Source organism: Paralichthys olivaceus, chromosome 22 (genome assembly GCF_024713975.1).
Source record: "Paralichthys olivaceus isolate ysfri-2021 chromosome 22, ASM2471397v2, whole genome shotgun sequence".
Classification (NCBI taxonomy): domain Eukaryota; kingdom Metazoa; phylum Chordata; class Actinopteri; order Pleuronectiformes; family Paralichthyidae; genus Paralichthys; species Paralichthys olivaceus.
Window position 1 is genome coordinate 5593109 of NC_091114.1, and position 13784 is coordinate 5606892.

The 13784-nt window shown below is 39.3% G+C and overlaps 1 protein-coding gene across 3 annotated transcripts in view; it reads right to left on the minus strand.

The window, feature by feature from the left end:
- Positions 1-13784, minus strand: part of dock11 (dedicator of cytokinesis 11) — a 54902-nt gene that overhangs the window by 5123 nt on the left and 35995 nt on the right. For all 3 annotated transcript variants that reach the window (XM_020100233.2, XM_020100232.2, XM_020100234.2), the window contains 18 exons: positions 13435-13613; positions 13173-13286; positions 12511-12586; positions 11678-11766; positions 11133-11247; positions 10956-11022; positions 10321-10368; positions 9849-9994; positions 8423-8538; positions 7945-8082; positions 5588-5770; positions 5156-5269; positions 4134-4349; positions 3017-3074; positions 2339-2445; positions 1986-2108; positions 1258-1371; positions 82-228 (listed from right to left, as the gene is read on the minus strand). In XM_020100233.2, coding sequence (XP_019955792.2) covers positions 82-228; positions 1258-1371; positions 1986-2108; positions 2339-2445; positions 3017-3074; positions 4134-4349; positions 5156-5269; positions 5588-5770; positions 7945-8082; positions 8423-8538; positions 9849-9994; positions 10321-10368; positions 10956-11022; positions 11133-11247; positions 11678-11766; positions 12511-12586; positions 13173-13286; positions 13435-13613 — 2150 coding nt within the window. The remainder of the gene's footprint in view (positions 1-81; positions 229-1257; positions 1372-1985; positions 2109-2338; positions 2446-3016; positions 3075-4133; positions 4350-5155; positions 5270-5587; positions 5771-7944; positions 8083-8422; positions 8539-9848; positions 9995-10320; positions 10369-10955; positions 11023-11132; positions 11248-11677; positions 11767-12510; positions 12587-13172; positions 13287-13434; positions 13614-13784) is intronic.

The following is a 13784-nucleotide window of genomic DNA, read 5'->3' on the forward strand; positions in this document are numbered from 1 at the left end:
TTATTTTCTTATTTTTGACTGTTTCAATTAAGTCTTTATTGTAAGTGTACTTTCTTCATGTATCTGAGTTAGGGTTAGCACCTTGTTGGAGTCCTGTATTATCTTGACGTTTTCAGGCCCAAACTTTTCCCCGTAGAGCGTCAGCAGCCGCTGTGAGATTTCCGATAGGCCAGTGAGTTTGGGTTCTTTGTAAATGTATTCCTTTCCATCCTCTTCCTCAAAGAAACCCTGTAAAAAATACACATCTGGATTCAGTTATGAATAAGAGGATAAACCATGCAACTTCTTTTTACACATCACATTTCGCACAGACCAAAGCACATTTGTCTACCTTATGTCATCCATATTTTGCATTATCATTAGCCTTGAAGCTTTTTGTTGCTGTGTTTCTACAAATTGAATCCATGCATGGAGCAAACACTCAATGTTTAGTGCTACATTTTCCACTTTGATCAGTTCAAATTTTAAAAATACATCCAAAGATTTCTTTTTTTCAAAACCCGAAAATCCTATATAGTATTCATAAATTTGGTGGATATAAGAATTCAAATGTACCACATCAGAGTTTCTACTTGGGTAAAGTAAGTACTTGTTTTTGAATATAATCATAATAAGTATTAAGACTTATAGAACTTGAGTAGAACATATTACCTAAAGAAACATCTACAACATCATTAACTGTGCCTATTTTATTTTTTGTTTAATACAAGAATTTCACAGACTATTATATTATATACAGTCTTGAATTGTATGCATTGTCATTTTAACTAATAGTTGAGCCTCAGTCAATGCATTTTAATTGTTTCTTCACCAGTGTGACTGGATCAGTGGACCGATTCTCCTCTTGTTATTGATTACTTGTAAAAGTATTGAAAAAAAATAACACGTATGGGAACTATGAGGACCAAAGTTCATCAAAGTTTAATTACACACAAAGTCATAGAGCAATTTGTTGCTCTATGACTAGGAATGTAATGTAATACTCTTCTCCTCCCGCACACGGATTAAAAGTGAAGCAAGAGGCTAACAATACAACACATACAAATAACACACCCTAAGTGAGAAGTAGCTGGACCTAAACCTGACACATGGGAGTTACTTGGTCCTTGGACTTTACCCTCTTCTTGGCAATTTAAATGATCTACATAAATGATTTAAACTCAAAAGCAAATGTTTGAAACATGAATTTCTGTAAAATTGGATGGATGTATGCATGTATATATAGATAGACCACTTTAAGGTGCAAGATGGCCTCACCTGTCCATAAAAAGCCACTCTGAAGTACGTCCCAAGCAACCTGCGGCCTGATTGTATCACCTCCATGATCTTATTGTAGGCTCTATGCAGAGTGTCATACAGTCGGCTTAGTTTCTGGATAAGAAGAGAATCAGATTCAGCCCATGTACCATTGCAACAAACTTCCTGAAATACAAGAAATTAAATGTATTTCCGTATACAGACAAGTACAGTTGAATCTTTGGACCTTGAACATGAGAGCAAAATAGAACCAATCCAGGATACAGAAACTTCAAGCTGTCACAGGGAGTTAAGACAGTCACGGCAGTTTCACATTGTTCACATTGTTTGTCTTGTTGTGGGTACAGTAGGGGATTGTGTGTTTGGGTATGAGCATAGAAACAGATGGAGTTAAATTTAAATTTGAAACAATCCTTTGATAAGAATGTGAATGTACCTGCCTGTCTGCAAACCCTGTGTACAGGAGAAGGAGGAACAGGAAACTTTTAAGTGGATTCCTAACAGGTGAAAACCGAAACCGAATGCTCTGTTGTATAAGAACTCACTGGAATCATGTTGTGTAAGTGCTGGATGCTTTTGTGATCTGATAACAAACAATCCTGTCAGTACAAGTCAAGAAGACTTTCAGGAAAATTACTAGGGCGAAAAAAAAGCCCTGAATATAGAGTTATAATAGTATAATTAGTTATAATTAGTTACAATATATCGTAGGGACATTACTACGGTACCTCATACTCGTGACGCTTCTCATAAATGGGGATGATGAGTTTGGCAATGTGCGTGATCAGTTCATAGCGCTCGGCTTTCCACAGTGCCTCCACGCAGACCTCAAGGTGTTCCACCAAGACTTCCTAAAAGATGCAAAATGTGGAATTTAATTAGTGACCATCGTATTCCAAAATACGTAAAAAGTTATGAATGTGATCAAGACCGTTTCTTTATCCTTAGTGTCACATTTTGATGGCTACCAGAAAAAAGTATTGTGTTTTGATAGCAGCTCTAGTGAGACTGAACATTTAGAGTTTAAATCAAGAAGTCCACGCCACTTCAGAAAGTCTTATGCAAAAAAGAAAATGTGTACCTCTGTGTAATATACGTCTTGCATTCCTGTGTCTTCCTTCATGGCGGCTTCCTCTTCGATATTTACGGTGATCCTCTTAAAAGCTGCAAGACCACTTGGGAACAACTCTGACGAAAGAACACCGAAGAGTAAAGAATAAGATGTGAAAAGGAAAATTATTATATTTCACTGTAAATTTTGAGGTCACAACAAGAGCAGTGTGTCTCAGCAAGCTTTTGAGGGATTGTTGTTAAATGAACAACCATTATGGGCACATATGGTGTTCAGTATAAAGACACTTCAACTGGAGGAGCCAGGAACCACAGACCTTTCGATGAGCGCACATTTGTTTAACTGGCGTCATGTTTTGCATGAGATGAAAATGAACATGGGGAAGAACTGTGTGTGGTTTTGTTTCGGTATCAGTCTCTGGAGCATTTGCATGCTCACTCTAACAATGGGACGTAACTCTAGTAAGTCTGCCTACGTGTGTGACTTTCATCACACCCCCACAAAGTCAGTTAAGTCATTGAACTCCTTAGGCAAATACTTCCCTTAACACATTCCTCTGTATTCTGCTTTAATGGCCCAACCAGTGACTTAATACTATCCACGCAGCTTGGAGCTTAAATAAAGTATAAGTGGATGCCATAAATAGAGATAAAGCATCAAGTGTGTGTGTTGGGTGCAGGGACTTACTTTTCCTGTGCAGGTATTCTGCAACCAGTGCGGCCACATGAACATAGCACATAGCTGCCTGCAAAGAAAACCAACCAAACCTGATTAGTGAAGGTTTTTGTTGTAAATAACAAACCAAGATTATAATAGTTCATATAGCGTAGCTTTATTTGAAACTAAATAGGGGAGAATTCAGTTAATCCAAGATGAGATTGTGCCAAAGTATTTACTGTGTGTGACTCAATTGTAAGATCATATCTAGCGGCCGCACCCTCGGCCACTAAACTGGCAGCATATCACATGTGTAGCAACAACATAAACTAGTAAGACCTGAGAGCTGCCAGGTAGAAAATAAGAAATGAACCTGTTTTTATTAATATGTTGTTTCTATTATTATTTACTGATACACATCAAACTGTGTCTCCATTCACAATGAGTGGTCTAGAGATCATTGTTATCTGTTTGGTGAATTAATGCATTTATAGGTCCCTTTCAATTTATTCAGCAAAAAGATTTGTTTAATTATATAATAATATAAAGCAAAGATAAATTGAATTGAACTGGAAAAAGTCAAAGAAATCAATTGTTTTAGGGAGATGGCATTCCTTCTCTGTCTTCTTGTATTTCCTGTTTGTGAAAAGTGCTCTTAGCCTCGCATTAAAAATGGATTATATAGATAAATGGACTTGAACTCCGGCTAATAGTATAATCGGAGGGGACTGTATGGTTTCCAGCCCTGCTTCAGCCTCGACCTTTGAACTCTCCACAGAGAAGAGCAAAAACAGTCCCCTTGAATGATCAAAATAAAGCACAGTAGTACAGCAGAGTATTATTTTAAACAAGAGTTCTTAGGATAATGACATAAACAGTGTCAGCCACTTGTTTACACTGAAACTAGAGAAAATAATGTTGATTATATAAAATGATTATTTGCTATCAGCTAAAAGTAAACATTTGCCTAATTTAAAATAGCATTACCAGATGTTTATTTATTTTATGGCTCTATTTAATCCATCATCATGCATAAATGTGTTATTATAATTAATATATCATGTTCAAGAAAAACATTAAAAGATAAGGAGACCGACAGATAAACATATGTCCCTAAGTAAACAGATATTTATAAAAGTCTTGATACCTCAGAGAGATCTCCATTCTTGAGGTGTGCTCGGGCCATGCTGTCCAGCCACGTCCGTCTCAGTTCGGGGGTGCTGGCATAAGACCGAGCCAGACTGTACTGAAGGTCCAGCAGCATCTCCGGGTCCCTCTCGTGCTCCCTCATCTGGGCCGTGGCCATCAGCACCGTACGGATCCGCTTGGTGAGACCCTTCACTTCCGAGGGGAATGCCGTGGACTGCGTCACGCACAGACGAGCAAATAAAAAAGGTGAAAAAACACGATCAGATCTATGAGACAAATGCATTCAGGGCCCTGTTCTTTAAATTTTAATTCTTTAAGTGCAATGTTGAGAATTGATAACTTAGCACTTAATCCTGAATGATGGTGCTGTTATTGAAATAAGAGGGAATCAAAGTTATGGTCAGCTCTCATGTGATTTCATGAATGCTGATTAAGGTAGTGCAGCCTCCCAGCATACACTGGGGCATCAGACTCATGTGCACAAGTCTCAATTTATGAATTATTGGTGGTGTTATTATGTTTCACATTGGGATCCACTGTTCCAAAAAACTATTAGATGTACTAGAACCGTGAATGTGGTTTCATTGAATATGATGCTGGATGAAGGTTTTTTTAGGTGAAACCATGAACACTTTATTTAAATTCTAAAAAAAATGTATAAATATCTTTCATAACACTGTTATGAAGTTTCTTGCATAATGTGAATTCTGCATCTTAATGAGTATTGTGCCCTGTGCTTTGACACTTTGGCCTTGTTCGTACTTTTGATTGAATTTTTTGTTCTATTTTTATTTTAACTAGGTTATGAGTTATCAGAATTAATATTGTTATCGAACAGAAACATCTTCCTCCTCATCTCAAGCCCCCCCAAAAAGCCCAGGATTGATCCACTGTCATCTTCACCTCATGTTAAAGGTCATAACAAGGAGCAGAGCGTTTCAGAGATCGTATCCAGGGGCAGTTAGATTTTATAGATTCAGAGTTGTAACTGGAAGACTTTCTCGTTGTCTTGTACAATACCTTCATGGCCTTGTCACTATTTGCAAAGTTGTTGATGATGGACAGGGACTCCTGGAAGCGTGAACTGCCAGTCAGTGCCACGTCAGAGATCAACTGGCTTACTGCGATGATAATCTGGAGAGGAAAAGGAGCAAATGGGATAATAGGTCCAGTGCAGGGGTGTAGAGAGAGGAAAAGAACAAATGAGTCCAGTGAGGAACAACGGAAACTTGGACAGCGTTCTGCTACTGTCTTTGTAGAGGAGCCAGAAATTCACAAACCCAGCAGGCTGTCTGTGTTTAAACAGCGTCAACAGCCTAATTTCATTCTTCTTATGTTATTAAAGTAACTCAAGCACTCAGAGGTGTGTGTGGGCCAGAGGTCAAAGGGGAACATCAGGCTGCTGAAGAGATCATGGAAAACCTGGAGAGTCGCGTGTGTTGACCATTTTACCTGCAGGTGTGTGCGCAGGAAGGTCTTCCTCTTCGTGTACTCGTAGTTGTTTCTCATCAGCAGATAGAGCAGGGCAGACGCCTCGGCCCGCAGGGACCCCAGTTTAGAGACGCAGCACTTGAGCACCTCGCAGCAAAGGGCCTCGCACAGTGTCACCCGGCCCTTGAACAGCACTGACGGGAACTGAACACACAATGACAACAAGACAATGGGTTAGTGCGTTAAACAGGGTGAGGGATTAGAAAATACTGTTAAGACTGACGGGAAAACAGCAGTAAAATGGCCGTGAGCCAAAAAAGCAATTCATACATCGAATTATTATTTAATACACACGTTTTTTGTTTTTGCCAGCTGTGTTGTGCATACACTTTTAATTGAACAAACATGATCATTCATTAAACTGAAATGCCCTTGTGCATATATTTTTACAATCTAATCGGGAACAAATGAAAAGCTGTGAAAAAATGACTTGGATCTTGATAAGAGATTTTCCTTTTCTCTTGTCACGGAACATTATTTGGTCAGGAATTGCACAATGAGTATTCTCCAACAATTTCAAGCAGCATGTGCTGAACCTCAAAACATGCAAATACAATCAATTTCAGCGACAAAATTTAATTTTTTAAATATTTAGTCCAACTTCAATAATACATTTGTGCTTCTCTTTATACAAAGTTCTAAACCTAACCCTCTACCCTGCTTCTTTCACGATTTAAACCTCAATCTATTATTTGTACTTTAAATGGTTAATTTTTGCTTTTGATTTTACTGTCTTGTGTAAACAGGATTACAACACAAGTGCTGTGAAAACAACACTCACAACATTCACTCACAACTCGAGCATTTGGACATGTTGCCTTCTAAGTTTCTATACGTCAAATTGTTGCATCTGTTTGCATGTTTTGCCGCGTGTTGGGTCACCGTACAAGAGCATAGACTGCTGTCAATATAGTATAAATTAAGACTTTTGTTGTGGATTATTATAATGGGTGGATCAATCCACATTTCATTCGCTCGTGAATAATTCTGGCAGCAGGACAGAATTAAAATAACCAGCAGTGTGTGTTCCTGGTGATTGTTTTCGAAAACAAAAATGGAGGTCTATGGCACGGAAGGATGCGATACTACAGGGTTGATTTGCACTGGCAACTGGAATGGCACTCAGTAGAGCACATACCTTCAATGGGGCCCAGCAATCCTACCCATGATAGGTTCATTCTACATAAATATATTTTATGACAAATTAATAAAAATAAACAAAATCTTGCATCCACCCTTAAAGGGGTTGTTAACAGACCTCAACCAGTTTGGTGGAAACAATTTAGTAGTTATTGCGTAGTTATTGCGTAGTAATTGCGTAGTAATTGCGTAGTAATTGCGTAAACCGGTTCATGTTTTTTCTGTCTGTGCCGTCAAAGGATTATACTATAATTACAAAACAGATCACCACAAAACTCAGTAAGATTCATGAAAGAAGTCATAAATCATTTTAAATGTGGTTTCATAAGGGAACTGTTGGAGGACATGCTCTCAGTGCCATTCTAGGTTTGTTTGTCATCCCTGCTCCAGAAAACAGCCTTTTTTAAATTAGTATCTCAGCCTAAAAAATCTGTTTAGTCTGTGGGGCCTCTGCCAGTGCCAATCTTAATTTAGTACAATTAAGTCATTGTGGTTTTGGTCTTTTCTCAGGATTTGTTGAAAATAAAAATGAAATATCCATCTGTCATATTTAGGTGTAGACTTTATAACAAAGTACTTTGGTGAACTTGTTTTTGATATTCTGCAAGGTACCTCAAAGAACCACATTGTTTAACATTTGGCATTGGCTGAGTTCATTACTCCAGAGATTTGCTTACTGTAAGTACACTCTCTTACTGTAAGAGAAATCAGACATGCCAGAACAGAGTGTCCTTTGCTGCTCTCCTATGATTCATTGCACAAACAGCTGATTCCTTTAGAGAGTGGAGCAAAAGGAAGAGCGTGGCTCTGTCTATTGGAACGTTTGCATTCCCTCGGTGGAGCTTGCGTCTACTTCCTCAATAAAGGTATAAATAGAACAAAAAACATGGTATTAGGAGATTACGAGTAATGATGCTACGTGTGAACATAAAAACTAGGCAGCAGTGATATCAACAATCACAGGAATACAAATATTTATTCAAAGCTCCCTGCATTTTTCTCTGTCACTGTATTTTGTTTTTTTATAGCTGAGTAGAAAGCATGAGGGCTGGACAGCTGACAGCATGCAGGTGGAAAATGTTTGAGACTGTGTCCAAACAGAAACAGAAATGTATCTGCCTTCAACATGCAAAACAGCACTTCATCGCCACTGTGTTGACGTCAGCCTTACCGCCTACCTTGTTAATAAAAGCTCTCAGCGCCGCAAACACGTGTCTGAGGGCGGCGTCCGACTGGCCAACTTTGAGGAAGGACAGGTAGATGTCAAACACCTTCTTCATCAGGGGGTTGTGACCTTCGCTGTCCAGTAGCTGGGTCTGACCGACACAAACACACACTTATTATTCAAAACGTGTTACATTATTCCCCATAGACACTACATGCCTAAATACTAGTATAAAATACATGGGATATTCACCATTTTGTCCTATGTTCTAAAATACACACATACTGTATGTACTAGGTCTTGTACTGGGACTTGTACAGGTTTGAGGTGTGGGGAAGGGAGAACATTTTCGGGTCTTTTCGGGTTTGGGCATGAATTTTTGGACTCTAATGTACCCACACAAATTTAGCCAGAACTATTTTCTTTAATGTTAAATGCATGCAACAGTACATATTCATTTTCTTTAATTTCATTTGTGTGTGTGTGTTGACCTTGAAGCACTGTGTAAAGAGAGACAGGACATCCAGGACACTCAGGCAGACCTCAGTGGAGATGTTGCCCTCTAGCAGAGCATGATGGTGGATTTCTGCTTCCGACGGCCCCGTCCCTACAATAACACACACACACAAACAAATCCTGGTTCTAATAATTGCAAATATACATCACTTCTGTGTAGACAAAGCTTAGGTTTTGTGTATGTACAGCAAAAGACTCTTAGACATGCAAATCTGGAACCTCTTGCATTAGCCATATTTTCCGAACATGTGAACATGTGATTCGCCTGCTGTTTCACTTTAAAACGAACAGCGACCACAAAGACAGAAAACAATGCAACACTGTTGAACAACAGACAAGCTCCTTAACGTAAACAGCAAAATAGAAAAGAAAGGTACCAGTCAGGTACCAGTGGCTTAAATCCTTTGTTTACTTGGAGATCCACAGTCAATTTATACATATTTAGAGTAGTGTTTCTGTTGCAAAGTAAATCCTGCAAACAAATTGAAGGCTGAATGTATTGCTCAATGTTTCACTGTGGATTGATTTTAGGATTTGACTGTTGCATTAACCTGGCACAGTCAGTTATCTATTCTATTAGAAGCTCACACAGGCAATCAAGCTAATCATAACAATTCCAAGAACGCCCAAGGCAGCCACTCTGGTCCAGATCCTGGTTGCAGAAACTGCAAACAGGATCTGCTTTCTGGCAAATTCCCATTAAAAGGTTCAGTGTGTAAGATTTAGGTGAAAGGGATCTACTGACAGAAATGTATTATAAAGCAATCCTAGCAATGTTCTCAATAGTGTGTTTCATCTAAATTGTACAAATTGTTGTTTCTTTACCCTAGAATTCCACCTTTATATTTAAATACTTTATATTAACATCAGGAGAGGGTCCTCTCTACGGATCCGCCATGTTTTTAACAGTCGTCCAGATTGGACAAACTAAACACCATATGAGTTTTCATAAAAATTAAAGGCTACCATGTTTTTTTTTTAATGTTTGGAAGGTGAGGGTAAATTCACCACTAAATTCTACACACTGAACCTTTAAGCCACAAACTTGGTTAGGTACCTCGGTGGAGGTTTATTTTTAATGGGCATTACATGAATTTCTTTTCTACAGATCTCCGAGGTCTGAAGTCTTGCTATGTGAGATTAACTTTGCAATAGAGACTCAATTCACCATCTCTTCACCTTGGCTCACAAAATCCAGCTGTCCGCCTCTAACCTCATTGAATGTTGACATTGTGTTTGGCATACATTTCATTTCTGTACTTTTGTGTTCTTCTATAGAAAGGCTTTTTTTACTCGTCCAATAATTGTTTGATTGTTTCCTGGATCAGGTTTCCAAAAAACAGAGCATGTCACATTCAAACAGAAATGTTAACATAAAAGACAACTTGTGCTTGTGGTTACCTATATTAAGAGTGAAGGAGGCTTCCATTGTGCTGAACTGGTGCATCTTAGTCTGCATGAGACTGGCTCGGTTGCAGCGCATGGCTGGCATTGTCTGAGACTTCCTGTCCGATGAGAATAGCTTCGAAACACAAACTTCCTGACTCCTACAAAAAAAATACAACCACAGATGTTGTTTCTTTGAGAGAAAGATACAGAAAGGAAATGAGTTCTCCTCTCATCTGCTGACCCTGAGTAACTCAGCTGCAGATATCAATTATTAACATGAAATAAACACTTATAATTCATGAGACATTCACCAAACATACAAGAGCTGTCCTCCAGAAACAATGAGAGATGATGATGAACACAACAACACAGAGATTTCTATTAGCTCCCACAACTTAGAATAATGCTTCTTCTGAGCTTAACCAAATCAAATGGGGTTTACAGTTTTTCATAAATAAGGCAGGAAAGACAAAATATACATTACCTGCCAATGTTTCTTTTTCCAATGTAACGAAACTGAACCAGACATGTCCTGCAGGGAAAGTTCAGATATTAGCCAGGGCAGGGAAAGCGTGTATTGATTACCTACACCTATTATGTATATAATCACATTTTTTGTTAGTTTGTTCTGTTTTTGCAATACTAGGGAGCTTTTTTTCCCCCGTACGTTTTTACCAGTTTCCCAGGAAAGGATGCATGGATCTTGATTAAAAAAAAAATCAGACATATTGGGGGGAACTAATATCTACAAACATGTGAATTTGGTGCATCTTGATTGGATTTGAGGAGACTGCTGGGCCTCTGCCATGGTTTGCACTCTACTAAGTGCTATTTTAGTTTGTTTTTAACTCAATTGGTTATTGATTAATAAACAATGTGAAATGAATACCAAGTCTGCCGAAAGTCTTTTTCAGTAGAGAATTGTTTCTCAACTCACAGTACAAATCACCATTACGTGTCAGTATGATATCAGTTTCATAAATCTGTTTAACACCAGAGGAAAGAGTGTTGGCACACACTTAAAGAAAGTTATGAAAAAAAGCATTCACAGTGTCTTATTTCACTTCATGACAACAGGCTAGTGTGTGATTAATAATAGTTTCTTATGATACTACTCACTCTAGCAGACTGAGGTAGTTCATGATGTCCTGAGGGCTGACTTTATTCCAGTAAGACATGAGCGTTTCTGTGGGAAAAACAACGACCTCTTTAATGCATGTTATTTGCTGACATAACTCACTTATGTGAGATAAACGAAAGCCTGATTCTGCAGTGTGGGTGTGGATTATCACTGACCCTCGGACAGGGTCTTGACGATGTGTAGGAAGGAGAGCAGGAGGCCTCTGATCTCGTACTGTCCCAGTCGGCCGACGGGAGGCATTGGGCTGCTGCTCATGGTGGAGCCACGTCTCTGTAGCGATGACAAAGATAAAAAAAATTCAAATATGTTTATCTAGACAAGGCCTCAATCTGAAGATAACTTTTACAACCTAACTGATTTATTTTTTATTCTTTAGTTGCATGGATACATTTGAAATCTCTTTGGGGTCTTTTAATTGGGAAATATGCTATTATGGTTGTTTCGAACCAAATACAATATATTAAAAAGAAAAAGGCACTTTCCTGTTTCCGTCAAGGTTTGTTTATTATTAGCATTATTAGATCTTGCAAAAACTTCTGGGTTAATTCCCACAAAACTGGAGCAATATCTTATGGGTCAGGAAAATGTGGATCCATTCACACAGTGAACAGATTGTGGCCACATGTTAATACCAGGTCTGAACAGGGCTACAGATTCAAGTATTTAACCGTGGGTTGGTGCTAGTGTGAGATTTTCTTACCTCGATGCTGTCTGGTGTCCCCGAGTCCATAAACAGAGAGCACCTGGAGTCCTCTCTCCTCACAACATGGCCGTTCTGAGCCACGAGACCTGCAGCCAAGACAGTGCAGTGCTATTTCATATCAGCTGAAAGCAGCACAATAAAATATACAAACACCTCACAAACTTGTTGGTGGTAACATTCATACATTTGTGGGAGATGGAGCTACTTTCATTAGAACAAATGGTTAAAATGCAGAGGGAACTGTCTAAACAATAACGGCAATAATAATAGACAAGGTCGAAAATGAATAGTCTGGGGTCAGACCATGAAGAGCCTTGTCTTCATTTCTGGACAGTGGGAGTAAAGTGGAAACACATTGTCCATCTTTATATGCAGTCTTTGTTCATAATCTTCTACTTCAGATCATCTAATCCAAAAGTCCGTAAACTGGTGACAAGCTACTACAGATATTATAGAAGACAAGAGTGAACAGATCCCATCTAGAGATTACAATACTTGTCAGTTGCACTTTCTTCCTGGCCATTGTTATTGCTGCACTTTCCATAACATTACATGCAAATGTTACACAAACCAAAATGTTTCTATTATCATAGACCAGGCAGCCTCAGGGAGGGTCTGTGGCGTTTGTGGTGACGAATCCCGAAAAGAAATGAACAGTAAAGCACACAGCTGCTTTCAGACAGAGTGCTACTGTTGTGTTACAGTTGTGTTTTGCATAAAATCCGCTGGAGCATGAGTTCTCTGTGGTGAATGAGGATAATGGATGATGTATCAACAGGAAGGGGTAGGGTACAATATGTATTGTGCAGTATCCGCTGTTCTCAACTGACCGTGGTCTCTCTCAATCGCAGTGCTGATTCTCCTGCTGTCGGTGGAACTGGTGGATATAAGGTCGTCCCTGGAGCCCTGGAACGGCCGCAAGATGAAAGAATTGACAACTATGTTGCTGTTATGATGCAAACTGTTATATACTAAACACCAACTTAGATTTTAGTCAGCTGGAAGAATGCTCAGTTCAAATCTCATTAAATGAAATACAGTTTATATGGCTACAGACTAAACAGCTGCACCTTCTGAGAGATACCATTTGAAGTTTGCATTATAACACACAGTTAATCTTATTGGGACTTTGCATACAACATATGTAATACCCTGGACCCCACACCCAGACCCACACACACCCACACCACCCTTTGCAGGTGCAAAGTCCAGAAACTGAAAACAATATACTGGTTATAACAATTCTCCCATTATTGTATCAATGCTGTAATGTGCTTCGTCAATAAGTTGTGGAAGGTACAAGGCTTAAAGCAAAAATTGTCTGTCTGTCATGTCCAGATGATCTGACGTCCCTCTGTAGCTAAGGGTTCCTCCTCACCTGATGAAGAGCCACTTTTGGGATTTAATCGTATTCTTGATAGATTTTATAGGGAGTCAGATATAAAGAAAAGGTTGATATCTGATGGTGGTCCAGGGTCGCAAAGGGACTCACATTGAGGCCAAGGCCGGGGCTTGAGGTGTAAGGTTGGGCGGACAGCTGCTTCAAGTTCTGGTAGAGCAGCTCAAACAGCGGTAGGTAGAGCAAACAGATCCGGGCCTGCTGGTTCTGAAACATTAGACACGACTGCATGAGTTTTTTAAATATACATGCACTGAAATCCATTTCAATCATGTAATAAACTAAGCATTAAGAGGTGCTTTTTCTGTTTACTCGTCTGTTTTTAGCCTCATCATCACGTGCATAACTCTTTCACCTTAAATGTATACCGGTCATCCATGGCGTGTTTGATGAGCAGGTTCTTGAGAACGCTCACGGCCAGTTGTCTGACCTCGGGGCCCTGCTGCACGGCCTCGGCCAGTTCTCGCAGCAGAAGGCCCACCAGGAAGTGGTTGCGGCAATAATCCTCTGTCAGGCTGAACTCCAGACTCTGCTCTGATGTCGTGCCAAACGGGAAATAAAATAGGTCAGTATGGGCTGGGACAAATGTCCTCGTTGTGAAATCTGATACACTGGTGTCTTGTGAAATATGGAATGTACATGCAATTGTTTACTTCTTATACAGAAAACTAAACAAATTACCAAGACCATTGACTAAAGGAAGAA